Source organism: Phaenicophaeus curvirostris, unplaced genomic scaffold (genome assembly GCF_032191515.1).
Source record: "Phaenicophaeus curvirostris isolate KB17595 unplaced genomic scaffold, BPBGC_Pcur_1.0 scaffold_93, whole genome shotgun sequence".
Classification (NCBI taxonomy): Eukaryota; Metazoa; Chordata; class Aves; order Cuculiformes; family Cuculidae; genus Phaenicophaeus; species Phaenicophaeus curvirostris.
In genome coordinates, this window is record NW_027206715.1 from 613,557 (window position 1) to 634,456 (window position 20,900).

The 20,900-nt window shown below is 62.9% G+C and overlaps 1 protein-coding gene across 1 annotated transcript in view; it reads right to left on the reverse strand.

The window, feature by feature from the left end:
* RYR1 (ryanodine receptor 1) overlaps nucleotides 1-20,900 on the reverse strand; it is a 129,512-nt gene that overhangs the window by 97,042 nt on the left and 11,570 nt on the right. The window contains 19 exon segments of the mRNA XM_069882232.1: nucleotides 303-450; nucleotides 1,894-2,053; nucleotides 2,874-2,957; nucleotides 3,543-3,646; nucleotides 4,863-4,967; nucleotides 6,746-6,965; nucleotides 8,316-8,508; nucleotides 9,314-9,537; nucleotides 10,999-11,132; nucleotides 11,647-11,765; nucleotides 12,181-12,276; nucleotides 13,214-13,349; nucleotides 14,313-14,451; nucleotides 14,453-14,500; nucleotides 15,739-15,860; nucleotides 17,042-17,206; nucleotides 18,442-18,598; nucleotides 20,572-20,649; nucleotides 20,752-20,845. Coding sequence (XP_069738333.1) covers nucleotides 303-450; nucleotides 1,894-2,053; nucleotides 2,874-2,957; nucleotides 3,543-3,646; nucleotides 4,863-4,967; nucleotides 6,746-6,965; nucleotides 8,316-8,508; nucleotides 9,314-9,537; nucleotides 10,999-11,132; nucleotides 11,647-11,765; nucleotides 12,181-12,276; nucleotides 13,214-13,349; nucleotides 14,313-14,451; nucleotides 14,453-14,500; nucleotides 15,739-15,860; nucleotides 17,042-17,206; nucleotides 18,442-18,598; nucleotides 20,572-20,649; nucleotides 20,752-20,845 — 2,526 coding nt within the window.

The window sequence follows — 20,900 nt, forward strand, 5'->3', positions numbered from 1 at the left end:
ACATCAAAACAAAAATGAAATTCCTCCAAAAGCCCCCTCAGACCCTCCAAAAGCCCCCCCAGACCCTCCAAAAGCCCCCTCAGACCCTCCAAAGCCCCCTCAGACCCTCCAAAAGCCCCCCCAGACCCTCCAAAAGCCCCCTCAGACCCTCCAAAGCCCCCTCAGACCCTCCAAAAGCCCCTCCAGACCCTCCAAAAGCCCCTCCAGACCCTCCAAAAGCCCCCTCAGATCCTCCAGGAGCCCCCTCAGACCCTCCAAAGCCCCCCCAGACCCTCCAGGAGCCCCCCCAGTCCCCGACTCACGGCTCTCCTGGTCGGGGGGTTCGATGTTGTAGCCGTAGCCCAGCAGGGTCCTCACGGCCTGGCAGAGGCTGTCGCGGTTGGTCTGCTTGGTGCGCTCGTCCAGCAGGTTGTACGGGACCAGGCGCGGGTTCCGCTTGTTCTTGATGTCCTGCAGGGGACGGGGACGTGTGGGGACATCACCAAGGGCATGGGGACACCACCAAGGGCATGGGGACACCACCAAGGGCATGGGGACATCACCACCATGAGCATGGAAGGACTGAGGACACCACCAAGGGCATGGGGACATCATCAATGGCATGGGAACATCATCAAGGACATGGGGACACCACCAAGGGCATGGGGACATCACCACCATGGGTATAGAAGGGCATGGGGACATCCCCAAGGGCATGGGGACATTATCAAGAGCATGGGACACCTCCACCATGGGAATAGAAGGGCCTGAGATCACCAGGGGCACGAGGAGATCACCAAGAGCATGAGAACATCGTCACCATGAGCACAGAGGGGCCTGGGGACATCACCAAGGGAACAGGGACATCATCAAAAGCATGAGACACCTCCACTGTGAGCATGGAGGGGCATGGGGACATCACTAAGGGCATGGGGACATCACCAAGAGCATGGGACACCTCTAATATGGATATAGAAGGGCATGGGGACATCACCAAGGGCATGAGAAGATCACCAAGGGGATGGGGACATCACCAAGGGTGTGAGAACTTCAGTACCATGAGCATGGAGGGACTGGGGACATCACCAAGGGCATGAGAAGATCACCAAGGGGATGGGGACATCACCAAGGGTGTGAGAACTTCAGTACCATGAGCATGGAGGGACTGGGGACATCACCAAGGGCATGGGGACATCACCAAGGGCATGAGGAGATCACCAAGGGCATGGGGACATCACCAAGGGTGTGAGAACTTCAGTACCATGAGCATGGAGGGACTGGGGACATCACCAAGGGCATGGGGACATCATCAAGGGCATGGGGACATCATCAAGGTCGTGGGGGCATCACCAAGGGCATGGGGGCATCACCAAGGGCATGGGGGCATCACCAAGGGCATGGGGACATCGTCAAGAGCATGGGACACCTCTACCATGGGTATAGAAGGGCATGGGGGCATCACCAAGGGCATGAGGAGATCACCAAGGGTGTGAGAACATCAGTACCATGAGCATGGAGGGACTGGGGACGTCCCTAAGGGCATGGGGACATCACCAAGGTCATGAGAGCATCACCAAGGGCACGAGGACATCACCAAGGGCACAGGGGCATCACCAAGGTCATGAGGGCATCACCAAGGGCATGGGGACATCATCAAGGCCATGGGGGCATCACCAAGGGCATGGGGACACCACCAAGGTCATGGGGGCATCACCAAGGGCATGGGGACATCACCAAGGGCATGGGGACATCACCAAGGGCATTGAGGGCATCACCAAGGGCATGGGGACATCACCAAGGGCATGAGAGCATCACCGAGGGCATGGGGACATCACCAAGGGTATGGGGACATCCCCAGGGGCACGGGGACGTCCCCTGGGCCGTGGGGCCGTGGCGTGGTCAGCGCGGCCCCACCTGGATGGTGCTGTAGGTCCATCCCTGCTGGACGCGGTCGCGGGCCCAGACGTTGTGTCCGTTCTCGGCCAAGCGGTCGACCAGGGTCAACTGCGCCGGCGTCAGCTTCACGTGCGCCAGGTCCAGCGGCGCCGGCTTGTACCCGTTGGACATGGTGTATCTGGGGTTGGGGGGGGTCACCGACCTCCTGAGACCCCACCGGGGGACCCCAAAACCCACCAGGGGACCCCAAAACCCACCGGGAACCCCCAGAACTCAACAGGGACCTCCTGGAACCACCTAAACCCTCTTGAGATGCCCCAAGACCCCCAGGTTCAATGGCCCCAGCTTGGACCCGTTGGCCATCAACAACCTTGAGGGGCACCTGAGACCCCCCCCAGAGTCCACAGGGGGCCCCAAAATCCACAAGGGAACCCCAAAATCCACCAGGGGACCCCGAATCTCAACAGGGACCTCCTGGAACCACCTAAACCTCTTGAGATGCCCCAAAACCACCAGGTCCGACAGCTCCAGGTTGGACCCGTTGGCCATTGTCAACCTTGAGGGGCACCTGAGAACCCCCCCCCCAAGGTCAAGAGGGGACCCCAAAACCCACCAGGGGACCCCAAAACCCACCGGGAACCCCCAAAACTCAACAGGGACCTCCTGGAACCACCTAAACCCTCTTGAGATGCCCCAAGACCTCCAGGTCCAACAGCTCCAGCTTGGACCCATTGGCCATTAACAACCTCGAGGGGCACCTGAGACCCCTCCCCCGAGTCCATAGGGGACCCCAAAATCCACGAGGAGACCCCAAAATCCACGAGGGGACCCCAAAACCCACCAGAGACCTCTTGGAACCACCTAAACCCTCTCGAGATGCCCCAAGACCACCAGGTCCGTGGCCGGCACGTCCAACCACACCAGCTTGGGGTTGATTTTTGGGGTCCCCCCACCCATTTTCGGGGTCCCCCGCCCCCTTTTTGGGGTCCCCAGCTCACGTTTTGGGCAGCTTGACCTTCTTGAGGTTCTCCTCGGCTTTCTCATCCGCCATCCCCACGTGGCAACCAAGAGCCAAGAGGGTCCTGGGGGGGGGGGGGGGGGCACCCCAAAATCAGCCCCAGGGTGAAGTAGGGGGGAAGGGGGACCCCAAAATTGAGGGGGGGGCACAGAGAGAGAGGAGGGGACCCCAAAAACCCAACCTCACCCCTAAGGTATAAGGGAAGGAGGGGGGGACACCCCAAAATCAGCCCCGGGGTGAATTAAGGGGGGTTGGGGGACCCCAAAAGTAGGGGGGGAGCAAAGTGGGGGGACCCCAAAATTGAAGGGGGGGCACAGAGAGAGAGGAGGGGACCCCAAAAACCCAACCTCACCCCTAAGGTATAAGGGAAGGAAGGAGGGGACACCCCAAAATCAGCCCCGGGGTGAATAAAGGGGGGTTGGGGGACCCCAAAAGTAGGGGGGAGCAAAGTGGGGGGACCCCAAAATTGAGGGGGGGCCACAGAGGGAGAGGAGGGGACCCCAAAACTGAACTTTATCCCCAAGGTATAAGGGAAGGAAGGGGGGGACACCCCAAAATCAGCCCCGGGGTGAATAAAGGGGGGTTGGGGGACCCCAAAAGTGGAGGGGAACAAAGTGGGGGGGCGGGGGGACCCCAAAAGGCCCCTCACTTGAGGGTCTCCCCCGACATCTGGAGGTTGTAGCTGCGCTCGGGCTCGGGGAGACTCTGGAAGCTCAGGAGACAGGGGTGGAGGCGCTGCACGTCGTCCCGGATCTGGGGGGGCCCCCGAACCCCAAAAAAAAAAATGGGGGGAGGGGGAAGATAGAGCATCAGCACCACGGAAACAGCAGCAGCCCCCCCAAAAATCCCTAAAAACGGGGGGAGGGGGCACCAAAATCCAACCAGAACCCCCCGAAAAGGCAAGCGGCACCCCAAAAATAACCTCGGCACCCCAAAAATGGGGGGCGGGGGGGGTTTTGGGGGGATAAACGGGGGGTTGGAGAGGTTTGGGGGGGTCTCAAGGGGTTTGAGGGCTCGGGGGAGGATTGGGGGGTGTCTTAGGGGGTTTTGGGGGGCTCAGGGGGGGTTGGAGGGGTTTTAGGGGGCTCGCGGGGGGGTCAGGGTTTTTTTTTTGGGGGGGTGGGAGAGCTTTTGGGGGTTTTGGGGGGTCTCATGGGGGGCGTGAGGGGGCTCAGGGGGCTTGGGGGGGGCTCGGGGGGGTCTGGTTGGGAGGTTCTGGGGGGTTCAGGGGGGTTTGGGGGGCTCAGGGGGTTTTGGGGTGCCCCACGTAGCTCCAGCCTTGGGGGGCTGGGGGGGTTCAGAGGGGTTTGGGGGGGCTCAGGGGGTTTGAGGCTGGTTGGGGGGCTCTGGGGGGGCTCGGGGGGGGGTTGGGGGGCTCAGGGGGTTTTGGGGTGCCCCATGCATGGACCCATAGCTCCAGCCTTGGGGGGCTGGGGGGGTTCAGAGGGGTTTGGGGGGTTCAGGGGGGTTTGAGGCTGGTTGGGGGGCTCTGGGGGGGCTCGGGGGGGGTTGGGGGTTCAGGGGGGTTTTGGGGTGCCCCACGTAGCTCCAGCCTTAGGGGGCTGGGGGGGGTTCAGAGGGGTTTGGGGGGTTCAGGGGGGTTTGAGGCTGGCTGGGGGGCTCTGGGGGGGCTTGGGGGGGGGTTGGGGGGCTCAGGGGGTTTTGGGGTGCCCCATGTAGCTCCAGCCCTGGGGGGCTGGGGGGGTTCAGAGGGGTTTGGGGGGCTCAGGGAGTTTTGAGGCTGGTCGGGGGGGTTCTGGGGGGCTCTGGGGGGGTCTCTGGGGGGGTTTGGGGGTTCACGGGGGTTTTGGGGTGCCCCACGCACGGGCCCGTAGCTCCAGCCCTGGGGGGCTGGGGGGGTTCAGAGGGGTTTGGGGGGTTCAGGGGGCTTTGAGGCTGGTCAGGGGGGTTCTGGGGGGGTCTCAGGGGGGTTTGGGGGTTCAGGGGGGTTTTGGGGTGCCCCACGCACGGGCCCGTAGCTCCAGCCCTGCTCGATGCGGGTTTGCGCCCACAGCTCGTGGATGTTCTCCGCCAGCTTCTCGCGGATCCGCTCCAGGTGGGGGGGCAGCACGATCTGGGGGGGGGGGGGACACCCCAAAAATATCAACCCCCCACCCCACAGCCCACCCAACGCACCCCGGCACCCCAAAACCCAGCCCAGCCCCTTAAACCCCCATCTCAGGCACCCAAAACGCCCCCGAGACCCCCCCCAACCCCCCTTTTTGTCACCCTCGAGCCCCCAGATCCCCTTTTCTCATCCCGAACCCCCCTTTTTCACCCCCAAACCCCATTTTCTCACCCCAAACCCCGTTTTCTCACCCCCAAATTCCATTTTCTCACCCCAAACCCCATTTTCTGACCACAAACCCCATTTTATGACCCCCCCAAATTCCATTTTCTCACTCCAAACCCCATATTCTCACCCCCAAACCCCATTTTCTGACCCCCAAACCCCATTTTCTCACCCCAACCCCCACTTTTGACCCCCAAACCCCCATTTTCTGACCCCCAACATCCATTTTCTCATCCCAAACCCCATTTTCTCACCCCCAACCCCATTTTCTCACCCCCAAACCCCATTTTCCCATGCTCAACCCCCCCAAACCCCCTTTTTCTCACCCCCAAACCCCATGTTCTGACCCCCAAACCCCATTTTCCTATGCTCAATCCCCCCAAACCCCCATTTTCTCCCCCAAACCCCCATTTTAGACCCCCAAACCCCCATTTTCCCATGCCCAACCTCCACAAAACCCCATTTTCTCACCCCCAACCCCCATTTTCTCACCCCAAACCCCATTTTCTCACCCTCAAACCCCATTTTCTCACCCCCAACCCCCATTTTCTCACCCCAAACCCCATTTTCTCACCCCCAAACCCCATTTTCTCACCCCCAAACCCCATTTTCCCATGCTCAACCCCCCAAACCCCCATTTTCTAACCCCAAACCCCATTTTCTGACCCTCAACCCCATTTTCTCACCCCAAACCCCATTTTCTCACCCCCAACCCCCCATTTTCTGACCCCCAACACCCATTTTCTCACCCCAAACCCCATTTTCCCACCCCAAACCCCATTTTCTCACCCCAAATCCCATTTTCCCACCACTAAACCCCATTTTCCCACCACTAAACCCCATTTTCCCACCCCCAAACCCCATTTTCTGACCCCCAACCCCCATTTTCTCACCCCCAAACCCCATTTTCCCATGCTCAACCCCCCCAAACCCCCATTCTCTCACCCCAAACCCCATTTTCCCACCCCCAAATTCCATTTTCTCACCCCAAACCCCATTTTCTCACCCCCAAACCCCATTTTCCCATGCTCAACCCCCCCAACCCCCTTTTTCTCACCCCCAAACCCCATTTTCTCACCCCCAAACCCCATTTTCCCATGCTCAATCCCCCCAAACCCCTATTTGCTCCCCAAACCCCCATTTTAGACCCCCAAACCCCCATTTTCCCATGCCCAACTTCCACAAAACCCCATTTTCTCACCCCCAACCCCCATTTTCCCACCACTAAACCCCATTTTCCCACCCCCAAACCCCATTTTTGACCCCCAAACCCCATTTTCCCATGCTCAACCCCCCTAAACCCCATTTTCTCACCCCCAAACCCCATTTTTGACCCCCAAACCCCATTTTCCCACCCCCAGACCCCCTTTTCTCACCCTCAAACCCCATTTTTGACCCCCAAACCCCATTTTCCCACCCCCAAACCCCCTTTTCTCACCCCCAACCCCCATTTTTGACCCCCAAACCCCATTTTTCCCACCCTGAACCCCCATTTTCTGCCCCCAAAACCCCATTTTTGACCCCCCAACCCCCCCTTTTTGCCCCCCAGCCCCCCGTACCTGCACGGTGTCGACGGGGCAGGGGATGAAGGCCGTGTGGGGCAGGGGCTGCGTGGGGCCCAGGAGGCTGCGGGTGCCGGGGGGCCCCTCGCCCCGATACGCCTTGATGGGCTCGAGGCGCAGGCGCTCGCGGGGCAGCAGGGCCTGGGCGCAGGCCGAGTACCCGGGGGGGGGCACGAAGCGGAACTCCCCGTGGCGCCCCCCGAGCAGGAACCGAAGCCTTTGGGGGGGCGGGGGGGGAAAAGTGGGGGGCTGAGCACCCCAGAGCACCCCCAGACCCACAGCATCCTCAGAGCATCCCCATAGCAACACCCCCTGTATCCCCCAGCATCCCAGTTGGGGGCACTGGGACACCCCCATAGCACCCCCCGAGCAGGAGCTGCAGCCTGGGGGGGGGGAAAGGGGGGGCTGAGCACCCCAGAGCACCCCCAGACCCACAGCAGCACCCCCAGACCCACGGCAGCACCCCCAGACCCACAGCATCCTCAGAGCATCCCTCCCTGTATCCCCCAGTATCCTCCAATATCAAAGCTGGGGGCACTGGGACCCCCCCATAGCACCCCCTGAGCAGGAGCTGCAGCCTGGGGGGGGGGGGGAAAGGGGGGGCTGAGCACCCCAGAGCACCCCCAGACCCACAGCAGCACCCCCAGACCCACAGCATCCTCAGAGCATCCCTCCCTGTATCCCCCAGTATCCCAGTTGGGGGCACTGGGACCCCCCCCATAGCACCCCCCCCCGAGCAGGAACCACAGCCTGGGTTGGGGGGGGTGAGAAGGGGGGACTGAGCACCCCAGAGCACCCCCAGACCCATAGCAACCCCACAGCAGCCCCATAGCAACCTCCCAGCATCACTCCAGCATCCCAGTTTGGGGACTGGGAGCCCAGTTGGGGGCACTGGGACCCCCCCCCAGCAGGAACCGCAGCTGGGGAGGTTGGGGGTGGGGGGCACACACAGAGGGGGGGCTGAGCACCCCCAAAGCACCCCCAGACCCATAGCAACCCCATAGCAACCTCCCAGCATCACTCCAGCATCCCAGTTTGGGGACTGGGAGCCCAGTTGGGGGCACTGGGACCCCCCCCAGCAGGAACCGCAGCTGGGGAGGTTGGGGGTGGGGGGGCACACACAGAGGGGGGGCTGAGCACCCCCAAAGCACCCCCAGACCCATAGCAACCCCATAGCAACCTCCCAGCATCGCTCCAGCATCCCAGTTTGGGGACTGGGATCCCAGTTGGGGGCAACTGGGACCCCCCCCCCAGCAGGAACCGCAGCTGGGGAGGTTGGGGGTGGGGGGGCACACACAGAGGGGGGGCTGAGCACCCCCAAAGCACCCCCAGACCCATAGCAACCCCATAGCAACCTCCCAGCATCACTCCAGCATCCCAGTTGGGGGACTGGGATCCCAGTTTGGGCAACTGGGACCCTCCCATAGCGACCCCCCCAGCAGGAGCAGCAGCTGAGGAGGGGGGGCCGAGCCCCCCTAGCCCCCCCAAGCCCCCCTAAGCCCCCCAGCATCCTCATAGACCCCCTCCCAGTGGTCCCAGTGGTCCCAGTTTGGCCCCAGGGGCTCACTTGACGCCGTGGGAGAAGCTGGCGACGGGCGAGAAGAGGCTGTCGAGGTTGAAGGCCTCGAAGACGCCCTGGACGGGGCCCCCGTTGATGCGGAAGGAGGCGCTGGGGACCCCCAGGTCCAGGCAGCAGCTGACCACGTCCCCCGCGGCCAGAGCGCGGCGGTGGGGGGACCCCACGGGGCGGGCCACCCCCCCTGGGGACACGGGGACACCGTGGGGACACGGGGACACGGACATGGGGACCCTATGGGATGGGACACCCCTCCTGGGGACATGGGGACACCGTGGGGACGTGGGGACATGGACATGGGGACCCCCCTGGGGACAGGGGGACACCATGGGGACATGGACATGGGGACCCTATGGGAAAGGACACCCCCCCGGGGACACGGGGACACCGTGGGGACATGGGGACATGGACATGGGGACATGGACATGGGGACCCTACGGGATGGGACACCCCCCCTGGGGACACGGGGACACCGTGGGGACATGGGGACCCTACGGGATGGGACACCCCCCCTGGGGACACGGGGACACCGTGGGGACATGGGGACATGGACATGGGGACACCATGGGGACAGGGGGACACCATCGGGACATGGGGACATGGACATGGGGACATGGACATGGGGAGCTCACGGGATGGGACACCCCCCCTGGGGACAGGGGGACACCGTGGGGACACGGGGACACGATGGGGACACGGGGAGATGGACATGGAGACATGGACATGGGGACCCCACGGGGCAGGCCAACCCCCTTGGGGACAGGGGGACACCGTGGGGACATGGGGACACGGGGACCCCACGGGATGGACACCCCCCCTGGGGACAGGGGGACACCGTGGGGACACGGACATGGGGACCCCATGGGACGGGACACCCCCCTGGGGACATGGGGACACCATGGGGACATGGGGACCCCCAGGTTGAGGGGCACAGGGTCCCAGTTCGTGCTCCCAGGAGGTCCCAGTTGGCTCCCCGTGGCCCCGGTTACCCGTCCAGAGGTGGCGCCCGTCGAAGGCGAAGGAGCAGAGGTCGTCCCCGGCGCCGTTGCCCCCCCAGGCCTCGCCGCCCCCCGGCGAGGGGCTGAAGCCGGCGGCGGCCGCCCAGCCCACCCGCAGGTGGGGACCCTGCGCCCGCTCCACCGCCACCTCGAAGTACCAGCGCGGGAACTGCGTGGAGCCCGGCCCCGTCCCCACAAACAGGTTGGGGCGCACGCTGCGGGGGGACACGGGCGTCAGGGGGAGCCCCCGGGGGGGTCTGGAGAACCTCCAGAGGGGATGGAGAGCCTCCAGGGCGTCTCAAGATGCATTGGAGGGCATCAAGAACATCTCAAGAGGGTTTGGAGAACCTCGAGAGCATCTCAAGATGCATTGAAGGGCATCAAGAGCATCTCAAGATGCATTGAAGGACATCAAGAGCATCTCAAGAGGGTCTGGAGAGCCTCGAGAATGTCTCAAGAGTGTCTAGAGAGCCTCGAGAGCATCTCAAGATGCATTGAAGGGCATCAAGAGCATCTCAAGATGCATTGAAGGACATCAAGAGCATCTCAAGAGGGTCTGGAGAGCCTCGAGAACGTCTCAAGAGTGTCTAGAGAGCCTCGAGAGCATCTCAAGATGCATTAAGGGGCATCAAGAGCATCTCAAGAGGGTCTGGAGAACCTCAAGAGCATCTCAAGAGGGTCTGGAGAGCCTTGAGAGCATCTCAAGATGCATTGGAGGGCATCAAGAGCATCTCAAGAGGGTCTGGAGAACCTCAAGAGCATCTCAAGATGCATTGAAGGGCATCAAGAGCATCTCAAGATGCATTGAAGGGCATCAAGAGCATCTCAAGATGCATTGAAGGGCATCAAGAGCATCTCAAGATGCATTGAAGGGCATCAAGAGCATCTCAAGATGCATTGAAGTACATCAAGAGCATCTCAAGAGGGTCTGGAGAGCCTCGAGAACGTCTCAAGAGTGTCTAGAGAGCCTCGAGAGCATCTCAAGATGCATTAAGGGGCATCAAGAGCATCTCAAGAGGGTCTGGAGAACCTCAAGAGCATCTCAAGATGCATTGAAGGGCATCAAGAGCATCTCAAGAGGGTCTGGAGAACCTCGAGAGCATCTCAAGAGGGTCTGGAGAGCCTTGAGAGCATCTCAAGATGCATTGAAGGGGCATCAAGAGCATCTCAAGAGGGTCTGGAGAACCTCAAGAGCATCTCAAGAGGGTCTGGAGAGCCTCGAGAGCATCTCAAGATGCATTGGTGGGCATCAAGAGCACCTCAAGATGCATTGAAGGGCATCAAGAGCATCTCAAGATGCATTAAGGGGCATCAAGAGCATCTCAAGAGGGTCTGGAGAGCCTCAAGAGCATCTCAAGATGCATTAAGGGGCATCAAGAACATCTCAAGAGGGTCTGGAGAGCCTCAAGAGCATCTCAAGATGCATTGGAGGGCATCAAGAGCACCTCAAGATGCATTAAGGGGCATCAAGAGCGTGTCAAGATGCATTAAGGGGCATCAAGAACATCTCAAGAGGGTCTGGAGAACCTCATGAGCATCTCAAGAGGGCCTGGAGAACCTCAAGAGCATCTCAAGATGCATTCAAGGACCTCAAGAGCATCTCAAGGTCCTCCAGGAGCACCTCAAGGTCCTCCAGGACCCCTCAGACCCTCCCCAGGAGCTCCCAGCACACCCACCAGGTGACGTAGTTGACCATCTGGGTCTGGAGCAGGAGGTCCCGGCGGGGCAGGAGGTTCTCGGTGATGAGGTTCTGGTTGGAGCGCACGGCCACCGCGTTGCAGACGCACAGGGAGCAGAGGACATCCAGCACCTGGGGGACCCCGAGGTCACCAGGGAGCACCCCAAGGGCCTCCAGGAGCACCCCAAGAGCATTCAAAGACCTTCAAGACCACCCAGAGACCTCCAGGAGCATCTCGAGGTCCCCAGGAGCACCTCAAGGACCCCCAGGAACATCTCAACCTTCTCTAGGAGCACCCCAAGGCCCACAGGAGCGCCCCCCGAAGTCCTCCAGGAGGACCTTGAGGTCCTCCAAGACCTCCAAGAGCATCTCGAGGTCCTCCAGGAGCATCCCAAGAGCACTCAAAGACCTTCAGGACCACCCAGAGACCTCCAGAAGTACCTCAAGGGCCTCCAGGAGCACCCCAAGAGCATTCATAGACCTTCAAGACCACCCAGAGACCTCCAGGAGCATCTCGAGGGCCTCCAGGAGCATCTCGAGGGCCTCCAGGAGCATCTTGAGGTCCTCCAAGACCTCCAGGAGCACCTTGAGGTCCTCCAGGAGCACCTCGGGGTCCTCCAGCCCCCCGCGGGGGTCTCCTCCCCACCTTGTGGTTGCGTCCGTGCTTGTCCAGGAGGGAGATGATGGACTTGATGTGGTTCTCCTGGATGATGTTCAGCACCTCGGGGCTCTCGATGAGGACGCAGTAGAGGACCTCGAGGATGCCTGCGGGACACCCCGACCCACAGCGAGGACCTCAGCCCCACAGCGAGGACCTCAGCCCCATAGCGAGGACCTCAGCCCCATAGATGGATCTTCAGCCCCATAGCGAGGTTCTCCAGACCTTCTACAAGGTTCTCCAACCCCTCCCGATGGGTTCTCAGCCCCATAGATGTGACCTCAGCCCCATAGGTGGCACCTCAGCCCCACAGGTGGATTCCCCAGCCCCATAGATGTGTCCCCAGCCCCATAGATGGATCCCCAGCCCCACAGCGAGGTTCTCCAGACCTTCTACAAGGTTCTCCAACCCTATCTGATGGGTTCTCAGCCCCATAAATGGGTCCCCAGCCCCATAGATGTGTCCCCAGCCCCACAAGTGGGTCCCCAGCCCCACAAGTGGGTCCCCGAGGGGCCCCGCTACCTGAGGAGGCCTCCAGGCGGTCGAGTTTGCTGACCACCCAGTCCAGGTTGGTGGAGAAGAGGGCGCAGTTGGCGCGGTTCCCGCGGATCAGGGACGCTGTGGGGCAAGGGGGGTGAGGGGCTGCCCCATGGCGCCCCGTCCCGCCCCATAGCGCCCCATATCCACCCCACATCCTGCCCCACATCCCACCCAGCAGCTCGTAGAGGTGGTTGGACCTTCTGCTCCATGAGCTCCATCCCACCCCATGGCCTCCACCCTGCTCCCCAGGCCCATAGGGCCCCACAGCCGCCCCATAGCACCCCATAGCTGCCCCATAGCACCCCATCCTGCCCCACAGCTGCCCCATAGCCGCCCCACATCCCACCCAGCAGCTCATAGAGGTGGTTGGACCTTCATCTCCATGAGCTCCATCCCACCCCATGGCCTCCACCCTGCTCCCCAACCCCATAGCTGCCCCATAGCACCCCATAGCGCCCCATCCTGCCCCATAGCGCCCCATCCTGCCCCATAGCTGCCCCATAGCCACCCCACATCCCACCCAGCAGCTCGTAGAGGAGGTTGGATCTTCATCTCCATGAGCTCCATCCCACCCCACGGCCTCCACCCTGCTCCCCAGGCCCATAGCTGCCCCACAGCCGCCCCATAGCACCCCATAGCGCCCCATCCTGCCCCATAGCCGCCCCACATCCCACCCCACATCCCACCCAGCAGCTCATAGAGGAGGTTGGACCTTCTGCTCCATGAGCTCCATCCCACCCCACGGCCTCCACCCTGCTCCCCAGCCCCATAGGGCCCCATAGCTGCCCCATAGCGCCCCATCCTGCCCCATAGCCGCCCCACATCCAGCCCCACATCCCACCCAGCAGCTCATAGAGGTGGTTGGACCTTCATCTCCATGAGCTCCATCCCACCCCACGGCCTCCACCCTGCTCCCCAGCCCCATAGCTGCCCCACGGCTGCCCCATAGCACCCCATAGTGCCCCATCCTGCCCCATAGCGCCCCATCCTGCCCCACAGCTGCCCCACAGCGCACCGAGGAGCTCATAGAGGAGGTTGAGGATCTTCTTCCAGCTGGCGGCCGCCTCCTCCCCGGCGAACTCGGCGAAGTGGGCGGCCGTGCTGAACACGTTGAGGCGATCGATGCAGGTGAGAACCAGGGACACCACGCCCTGAGCCGCACGGGACCCACCGTGACCCACGGCGACCCACAGCCGGACCCCAGACCCACAGCTGGACCCCAGACCCACAACTGGACCCCCAACCAGCCCCCAGACCCACAACTGGACCCCCCAGACCCACAACTGGACCCCCAACCAGCCCCCAGACCCACAACTGGACCCACAACCAGCCCCCAGACCCACAACTGGACCCACAACCAGCCCCCAGACCCACAACTGGACCCCCTGGACCCACAACTGGACCCACAACCAGCCCCCGGACCCACAACTGGACCCCCAACCAGCCCCCAGACCCACAACTGGACCCACAACCAGCCCCCAGACCCACAACCAGCCCCCGGACCCACAACTGGACCCCCCAGACCCACAACTGGACCCCCAACCAGCCCCCAGACCCACAACCAGCCCCCGGACCCACAACTGGACCCCCCAGTCCCCCCACACTCTTGGAAGGGGCAGGATGGGACCCCAGCCCCACAACCAGCACCGTGGGACCCACAGAGCCACCCCTGCCCCACATCTTATGGGGGTCCCTGTGACCCCAATACGTTGGGGGTGGTCCCGTCCCCCAAATATTTTAGGGGGGGGCTCCCGTACCCCCATTTTTAGGGGTTGGGGGGCAATGGGGGGGTCCTGCATCCTCCATCCTGCATCCCACGAGCATCCCTGCCCCATGGGACCCCCAGAGCTCCCCCTGCCCCCCATCTTATGGGGGGCCCTGTGACCCCAATACGTGGGGGGCAGTCCCGTCCCCCAAATATTTTGGGGGGGTTCCCACACCCCGAATATTTAGGAGTGGGGAGGGGGGGGGGGTCCCCGCATCCTCCATCCTGCATCCCACGAGCATCCCACGAGCATCCCAGCCCCATGGGACCCCCGGAGCCCCCCCCGCCCCCCACTTTCGGGGTGCCCCCTGCCCCCCATTTTTTTTGGGGGGGGTCCCGACCCCCCCACCTCCTGCTGGAAGAGGTTCTGGCGGCTGCGAAGGGCCCGCAGGCGGCTTTGCCTCCGCTCGTGCTGCAGCTCGGCCGGGGGGGGCTGGAAATACTCGATCAGGTCCTGGAGGCTGAGGGCGACGGGGGCCAGAGGCAGCGGGGGGGGGGGGCGCCCCACGACCCCCCCGGCCCAGACCCTCCAGGCTCCTGGGAGATAAAAGAAAAGGGGGGACACGGGGGTCAGGGACCCCCCCCAAAGGCTTCAATTCCACCCCCAGATTCACCCCAGAACGCTAGGAGCCCCCCCCAATGTCCTTATCGACCCCCCCAATATCCTTATCGACCCCCCAATATCCTTATCGACCCCCCCAATATCCTCATCGACCCCCCCTCCCATCCAGAGAACCCCCACCCAGCTCACTGGGACCCCCCCCCAGACCCCTATAGGCTCCTATTGACCCCCTATAACCCCCCTATAGCCCCCCCCAGCCCCACTGACCCCCCCAGAGACCCCCCCAGCCCCAGAGACCCCCCCTAGACTCCCCATAGACCCCCCCCAGCCCCATAGACCCCCCCATAGACCCCCCCAGCCCCATTGAACCCCATAACCTCCAGCCCCATGGATCCTCCAGAGACCCTCCTAGCCCCATAGACCCACCCCAGCCCCATAGACCCCCCCATAGCCCCCCCCCAGCCCCATAGACTCCCCCATAGACCCCCCCAGCCCCATCGAACCCCATAACCTCCAGCCCCATAGATCCTCCAGAGACCCCCCCAGCCCCATAGACTCCCCATAGACACCCCCCCAGCCCCATAGACCCCCCTATAGACCACCCCCAGCCCCATCGAACCCCATAACCTCCAGCCCCATAGATCCTCCAGAGACCCTCCTAGCCCCATAGAGCCCCCCCAGCCCCATAGACTCCCCATAGACACCCCCTCCAGCCCCACAGACCCCCCCATAGACCCCCCCAGCCCCAGAGACCCCCCCTAGACCCCCCCATAGACCCCCCCAGCCCCATTGAACCCCATAACCTCCAGCCCCATAGATCCTCCAGAGACCCTCCCAGCCCCATAGACCCCCCCTAGACCCCCCCCAGCCCCATAGATCCCCCCAGCGCCCCCCCCCCCGGCCCCCCCAAACCTGATGAAGAGCCCGGTGATGCTGTAAGATGATTCTCACCCCATAGACCTCCTATAACCCCCCATAGACACCCCCTCCCCAGCCCCATAGACCCCCCCAGCCCCATAGATCCCCCCATAGACCCCCCCCGGCCCCATAGACCCCCCCCCAGCGCCCCCCCCACAGCCCCCCCCAACCTGATGAAGAGCCCGGTGATGCTGTAAGATGATTCTCACCCCATAGACCTCCTATAACCCCCCATAGACCCCCTCCCCAGCCCCATAGACCCCCCCCCAGCGCCCCCCCGCCGGCCCCCCCAAACCTGATGAAGAGCCCGAAGAGCCCGGCGGTGCTGTAGATGATTCTCGCCGCCTGCGACTCCTGGTGCTGCGAGCGCGTGAGGGACAGAGCATCGTCCATGTGGCCCTCCTGGTGCAGGATGGCCTGGGGGGGGGACAGGAGCCGTGGGGCACCCCCCGAGACACCCCACAACCACCACCAGGCCACCCCCAGATGCCTCAAGGAAGCCAAAACCATCCGGAGGCGCCTCAAGAACCACCAAGAGGCGCCCCGAGAACCTCCTGGAGATGCTCCGAGGACACCCAAACCCTTCAAAGATGCTCCAAGGTCACCAGAACCCCCCTGAGATGCCCCAAGAACCTCCTGGAGATGCTCCAAGGACACCCAAACCCCTCAGAGGTGCCCCAAGAACCTCCTGGAGATGCTCCAAGGACACCCAAACCCCTCAGAGGTGCCCCAAGAACCCCCTGGAGATGCTCCAAGGAGTCCAGAACCTCCCTGAAATGCCCCAAAGGCCTTAAAACCCCTCAGAGGTGCCCAAAGAACCTCTCAGAGACGCTCCAAGGACCCCAGAACTCCCCTGAGGTGCCAAAAGAACCCTCAGAGATGCCAAAGAACCCTCAGAGATGGTCCAAGGACCCCAGAACCACCAAGAGGTGCCCCAAGAGCCCCCTGGAGATGCCCCAAGGTCACCAGAACCCCCCTGAGATGCCCCAAAGACCCCCAAACCCCTCAGAGATGCCCCAAGAACCTCCTGGAGATGCTCCGAGGTCACCAGAACCCCCCTGAGATGCCCCAAGGACCCCCAAACCCCTCAGAGATGCCCAAAAAACCTCACGGAGATGCTCCAAGGACCCCAGAACCCCCCTGAGGTGCCCAAAGAACCCTCAGAGATACCAAAGAACCCTCAGAGATGGTCCAAGCACCCCAGAACCACCAAGAGGCACCCCAAGAACCCCCTGGAGATGCTCCAAGGTCACCAGAACCCCCCTGAGATGCCCCAAAGACCCTCAAACCCCTCAGAGATGCCCAAAGAACCTCCTGGAGATGCTCCGAGGTCACCAGAACCCCCCTGAGATGCCCCAAGGACCCCCAAACCCCTCAGAGATGCCCCAAGAACCTCCTGGAGATGCCCCAAGGACCCCAGAACCACCAAGTGGCGCCCCAAGAAGCCCCTGGAGATGCTCCGAGGTCACCAGAACCCCCCTGAGATGCCCCAAAACCCCTCAGAGGTGCCCCCAGGACCCCTCAGAGATGCTCCAGGACCCCCTGGAGATGCCCCAAGGACCCCAGGACCCCCCTGGAGATGCCCCGGGGCCCCCCACCTTCCTCTTGAGCAGCCCGAGGCGCATGGCCTTGGTGTCGGCGGCGGCGTAGGTGAGCCAGAGCCCGCTGGCCACGTGCTGCACGAAGCAGAGCGACTCCCCGTACTTGATCTCGGGGGGCCCCATCCCCTCCACGTCCCGCTTGGCCACCACCTCCAGCTTCTCCTGCGGGGACACGGAGGGGACCGGGGTGGGGGTCACACCAGGAAAGGAGCAGGATGGGGACCAGGAAGGGGACTGGGAAGGGGACCAGGAAAGGATCAGGATGGGGACCAGGATGGGTTGAGGACCAGGATGGGGACCAGGACGGGGACCAGGACGGGTTGAGGACCAGGAGGGGGACCAGGACGGGGACCGGGACGGGGACCAAGACGGGTTGGGGACCAAGATGGGGACCAGGAAAGGATCAGGATGGGAACCAGGATGGGGACCAAGACGGGTTGGGGACCAGGATGGGGACCAGGACGGGATGGGGACCAGGATGGGGACAAGTATGGGGACCAGTATGGGGACCAGGACGGGGACCAGGACGGGGACCAGGATGGGGACCAAGATGGGTTGAGGACCAGGACGGGGACCAAGATGGGATGGGGACGAGGATGGGGACAAGGATGGGGACCAGGATGGGTTGAGGACCAGGAAAGGACCAGGATGGGGACCAAGATGGCTTGAGGACCAGGATGGGGACCAGGATGGGGACGAGGAAAAGATCGGGATGGGGACCAGGATGGGGACCAGGACAGGTTGAGAATGAGGAGCAGGATGGGTTGAGGACCGGGATGGGGACCAGGAAAGGACCAGGATGGGTTGAGGATGACAAGCAGGACGGGTTGGGGACCAGGATGGGGACCAGGATGGGTTGAGGACCAGGATGGGGACCAGGAAAGGACCAGGATGGGGACCAAGACGGATTGAGGATGAGGAGTAGGATGGGTTGAGAACCAGGATGGGGACCAGGATGGGGACCAGGATGGGGACCAGGATGGGTTGAGGACCAGGATGGGGACCAGGAAAAGATCAGGATGGGGACCAGGAAAAGATCAGGATGGGGACCAAGACGGGTTGAGAACCAGGATGGGGACCAAGACGGGTTGAGGATGAGGAGCAGGACGGGTTGGGGACCAGGATGGGGACCAGGATGGGTTGAGGACCAGGATGGGGACCAGGAAAGGACCAGGATGGGTTGGGGACCAGGATGGGTTGAGGATGACGAGTAGGATGGGTTGAGAACCAGGATGGGGACCAGGATGGGGACCAAGATGGGTTGAGGATGGGGACCAGGATGGGTTGAGGACCAGGATGGGGACCAGGATGGGTTGAGGACCGGGATGGGGACCAAGACGGGTTGAGGATGGGGACCAGGACGGGTTGAGGACCAGGACGGGGCCCGGGCCACGGACCTTGGAGGCGCGGAAGCAGAAGGCGGCGGCGCGGGTGCTGGCGTTGGCCGCCTCCACCACGGCCAGGCCCTTGTCCTCGCTCAGCGCCAGGTACCGGCCCGTGGTGACGTGGCGCAGGCGGAACGGCTGCGACCAGCGCAGGTGGCTCCCGCTCCAGCTGGGGACACGCGGGGACACAGAACGCGTGAGGACACGGGGATGGGGACACGGGGATGGGGACACACGAGGACATGGGGACACACAAGGACATGGGGATGGGGACATGGGGATGGGGACACGGGGACATACAAGGACATGGGGATGGGGACACAGGGATGGGGACACGGGGACACACGAGGACATGGGGATGGGGACACAGGGATGGAGACACATGGGGACGTAGGGACATGTGAGGCCATGCGGATGGGGACACGTGAGAACATGGGGTTGGGGACACGGGGATGGGGACTCATGGAGACATGGGGACATGTGAGGACGTGGGGACACACGAGGACATGAGGATGGGGACATGGGGATGGGGACACAGGGACGGGGACATAGGGACACACGAGGACATGGGGATGGGGACACGAGGATGGGGACACGGGGACATGGGGACACGGGGACATGGGGACACACGAGGACATGGGGACACACGAGGACATGGGGATGGGGACACGGGGACACACAAGGACATGGGGACACACAAGGACATGGGGACACACAAGGACATGGGGATGGGGACACGGGGATAGGGACATGGGGACACACGAAGACATGGGGATGGGGACACGGGGATGGGGACACGGGGACACACGAGGACATGGGGATGGGGACACGGGGATGGGGACACGGGGATGGGGACATGTGAGGCCACGGGGATGGGGACACGTGAGAACATGGGGTTGGGGACACAGGGATGGGGACACATGGAGACATGGGGACATGTGAGGACATGGGGACACACGAGGACATGAGGATGGGGACACATGGGGACATGAGGACATGGGGACATGGGGATGGGGACACAGGGATGGGGACATGGGGACACGGGAGGACGTGGGGATGGGGACATGGGGACACATGAGGACATGGGGATGGGGACATGGGGACACGGGGATGGGGACATGGGGACACATGAGGACACGGGGATGGAGACATGGGGACATGTGAGGACATGGGGATGGGGACATGGGGACACACGACATGGGGACACATGAGAACATGGGGATGGGGACATGAGGATGGGGACATGTGGAGACATTGGGACATGGGAGGACATGGGGATGGGGACATGTGGAGACATGGGGACATGGGGATGGGGATATGGGGAAAGGGGATGGGGACACATGGGGACATGGGGACATGGGGATGGGGACACGGGGATGGGGACATGGGGACACATGAGGACAAGGGGATGGGGACATGGGGACACAGGGGTGGGGACACGGGGATGGGGACATGTGAGAACATGGGGTTGGGGGCATGGGGATGGGGACACATGGGGACACGTGAGGCCATGGGGATGGGGACATGGGGACACAGGGATGGGGACATGGGGACACACGAGGACATGAGGATGGGGACACAGGGATGGAGACACATGGGGACATGTGAGGACATGGGGATGGGGACATGGGGACACATGAGGACATGGGGATGGGGACATGGGGACACGGGGGTGGGGACACAGGGATGGAGACATGGGGACACACGAGGACATGGGGATGGGGACATGGGGACACAGGGATGGAGACACATGGGGACATGGGGACATGTGAGGACATAGGGACACGGGGATGGGGACACAGGGATGGGGACATGGGGACATGGGAGGACACAGGGATGGGGACATGGGGACACACGAGGACATGGGGATGGGGACATGGGGACATGGGGATGGGGACATGGGGACATGTGAGGATACAGGGATGGACACCCCCAACCCCTCCCCAGGACACCCCAAACCTCCCCTAGGACCTCCCACCCCCCTCCAGGAACCCCCAAACCCCCCAGGACCCCCCAGGACCCCTCCTAAGCCCCTCACCCCTCTCCAGGAACCCCCAAACCCCCCCAGGACCCCTCCTAAGCCCCCCACCCCCCTCCAGGAACCCCCAAACCCCCCAGGCCCCCCCCGGGACCCCCCCAAACCTGATCCTCAGCGGCTCGAGGCGCCACAGGGACCTGGCGTGGGTGCAGACGGCGCCTCCCTCGTAGTTGACGACGCTGCTGTAAAGAGCAAAAAGGGGGGGGTCGGGGGGTCCAGGGAGGGGGTCCTGACCCCCCCAAACCTTTCAACCCCCCCAAAAAAACATCAAGACCCCCCCAAACCTGCGCTCCTCGCCCTGCTCGGGCGCCGACGTCGTCAGGCACTCGTCCATGTGGCCGTGGAAGAGGCGAAGGACGTGGCCCCCCGTGACGTAACCTGATTTTTTAGGGGGGGTTGGGGGGGGTCAGAGAGGAATTGGGGGGTCCCCCCC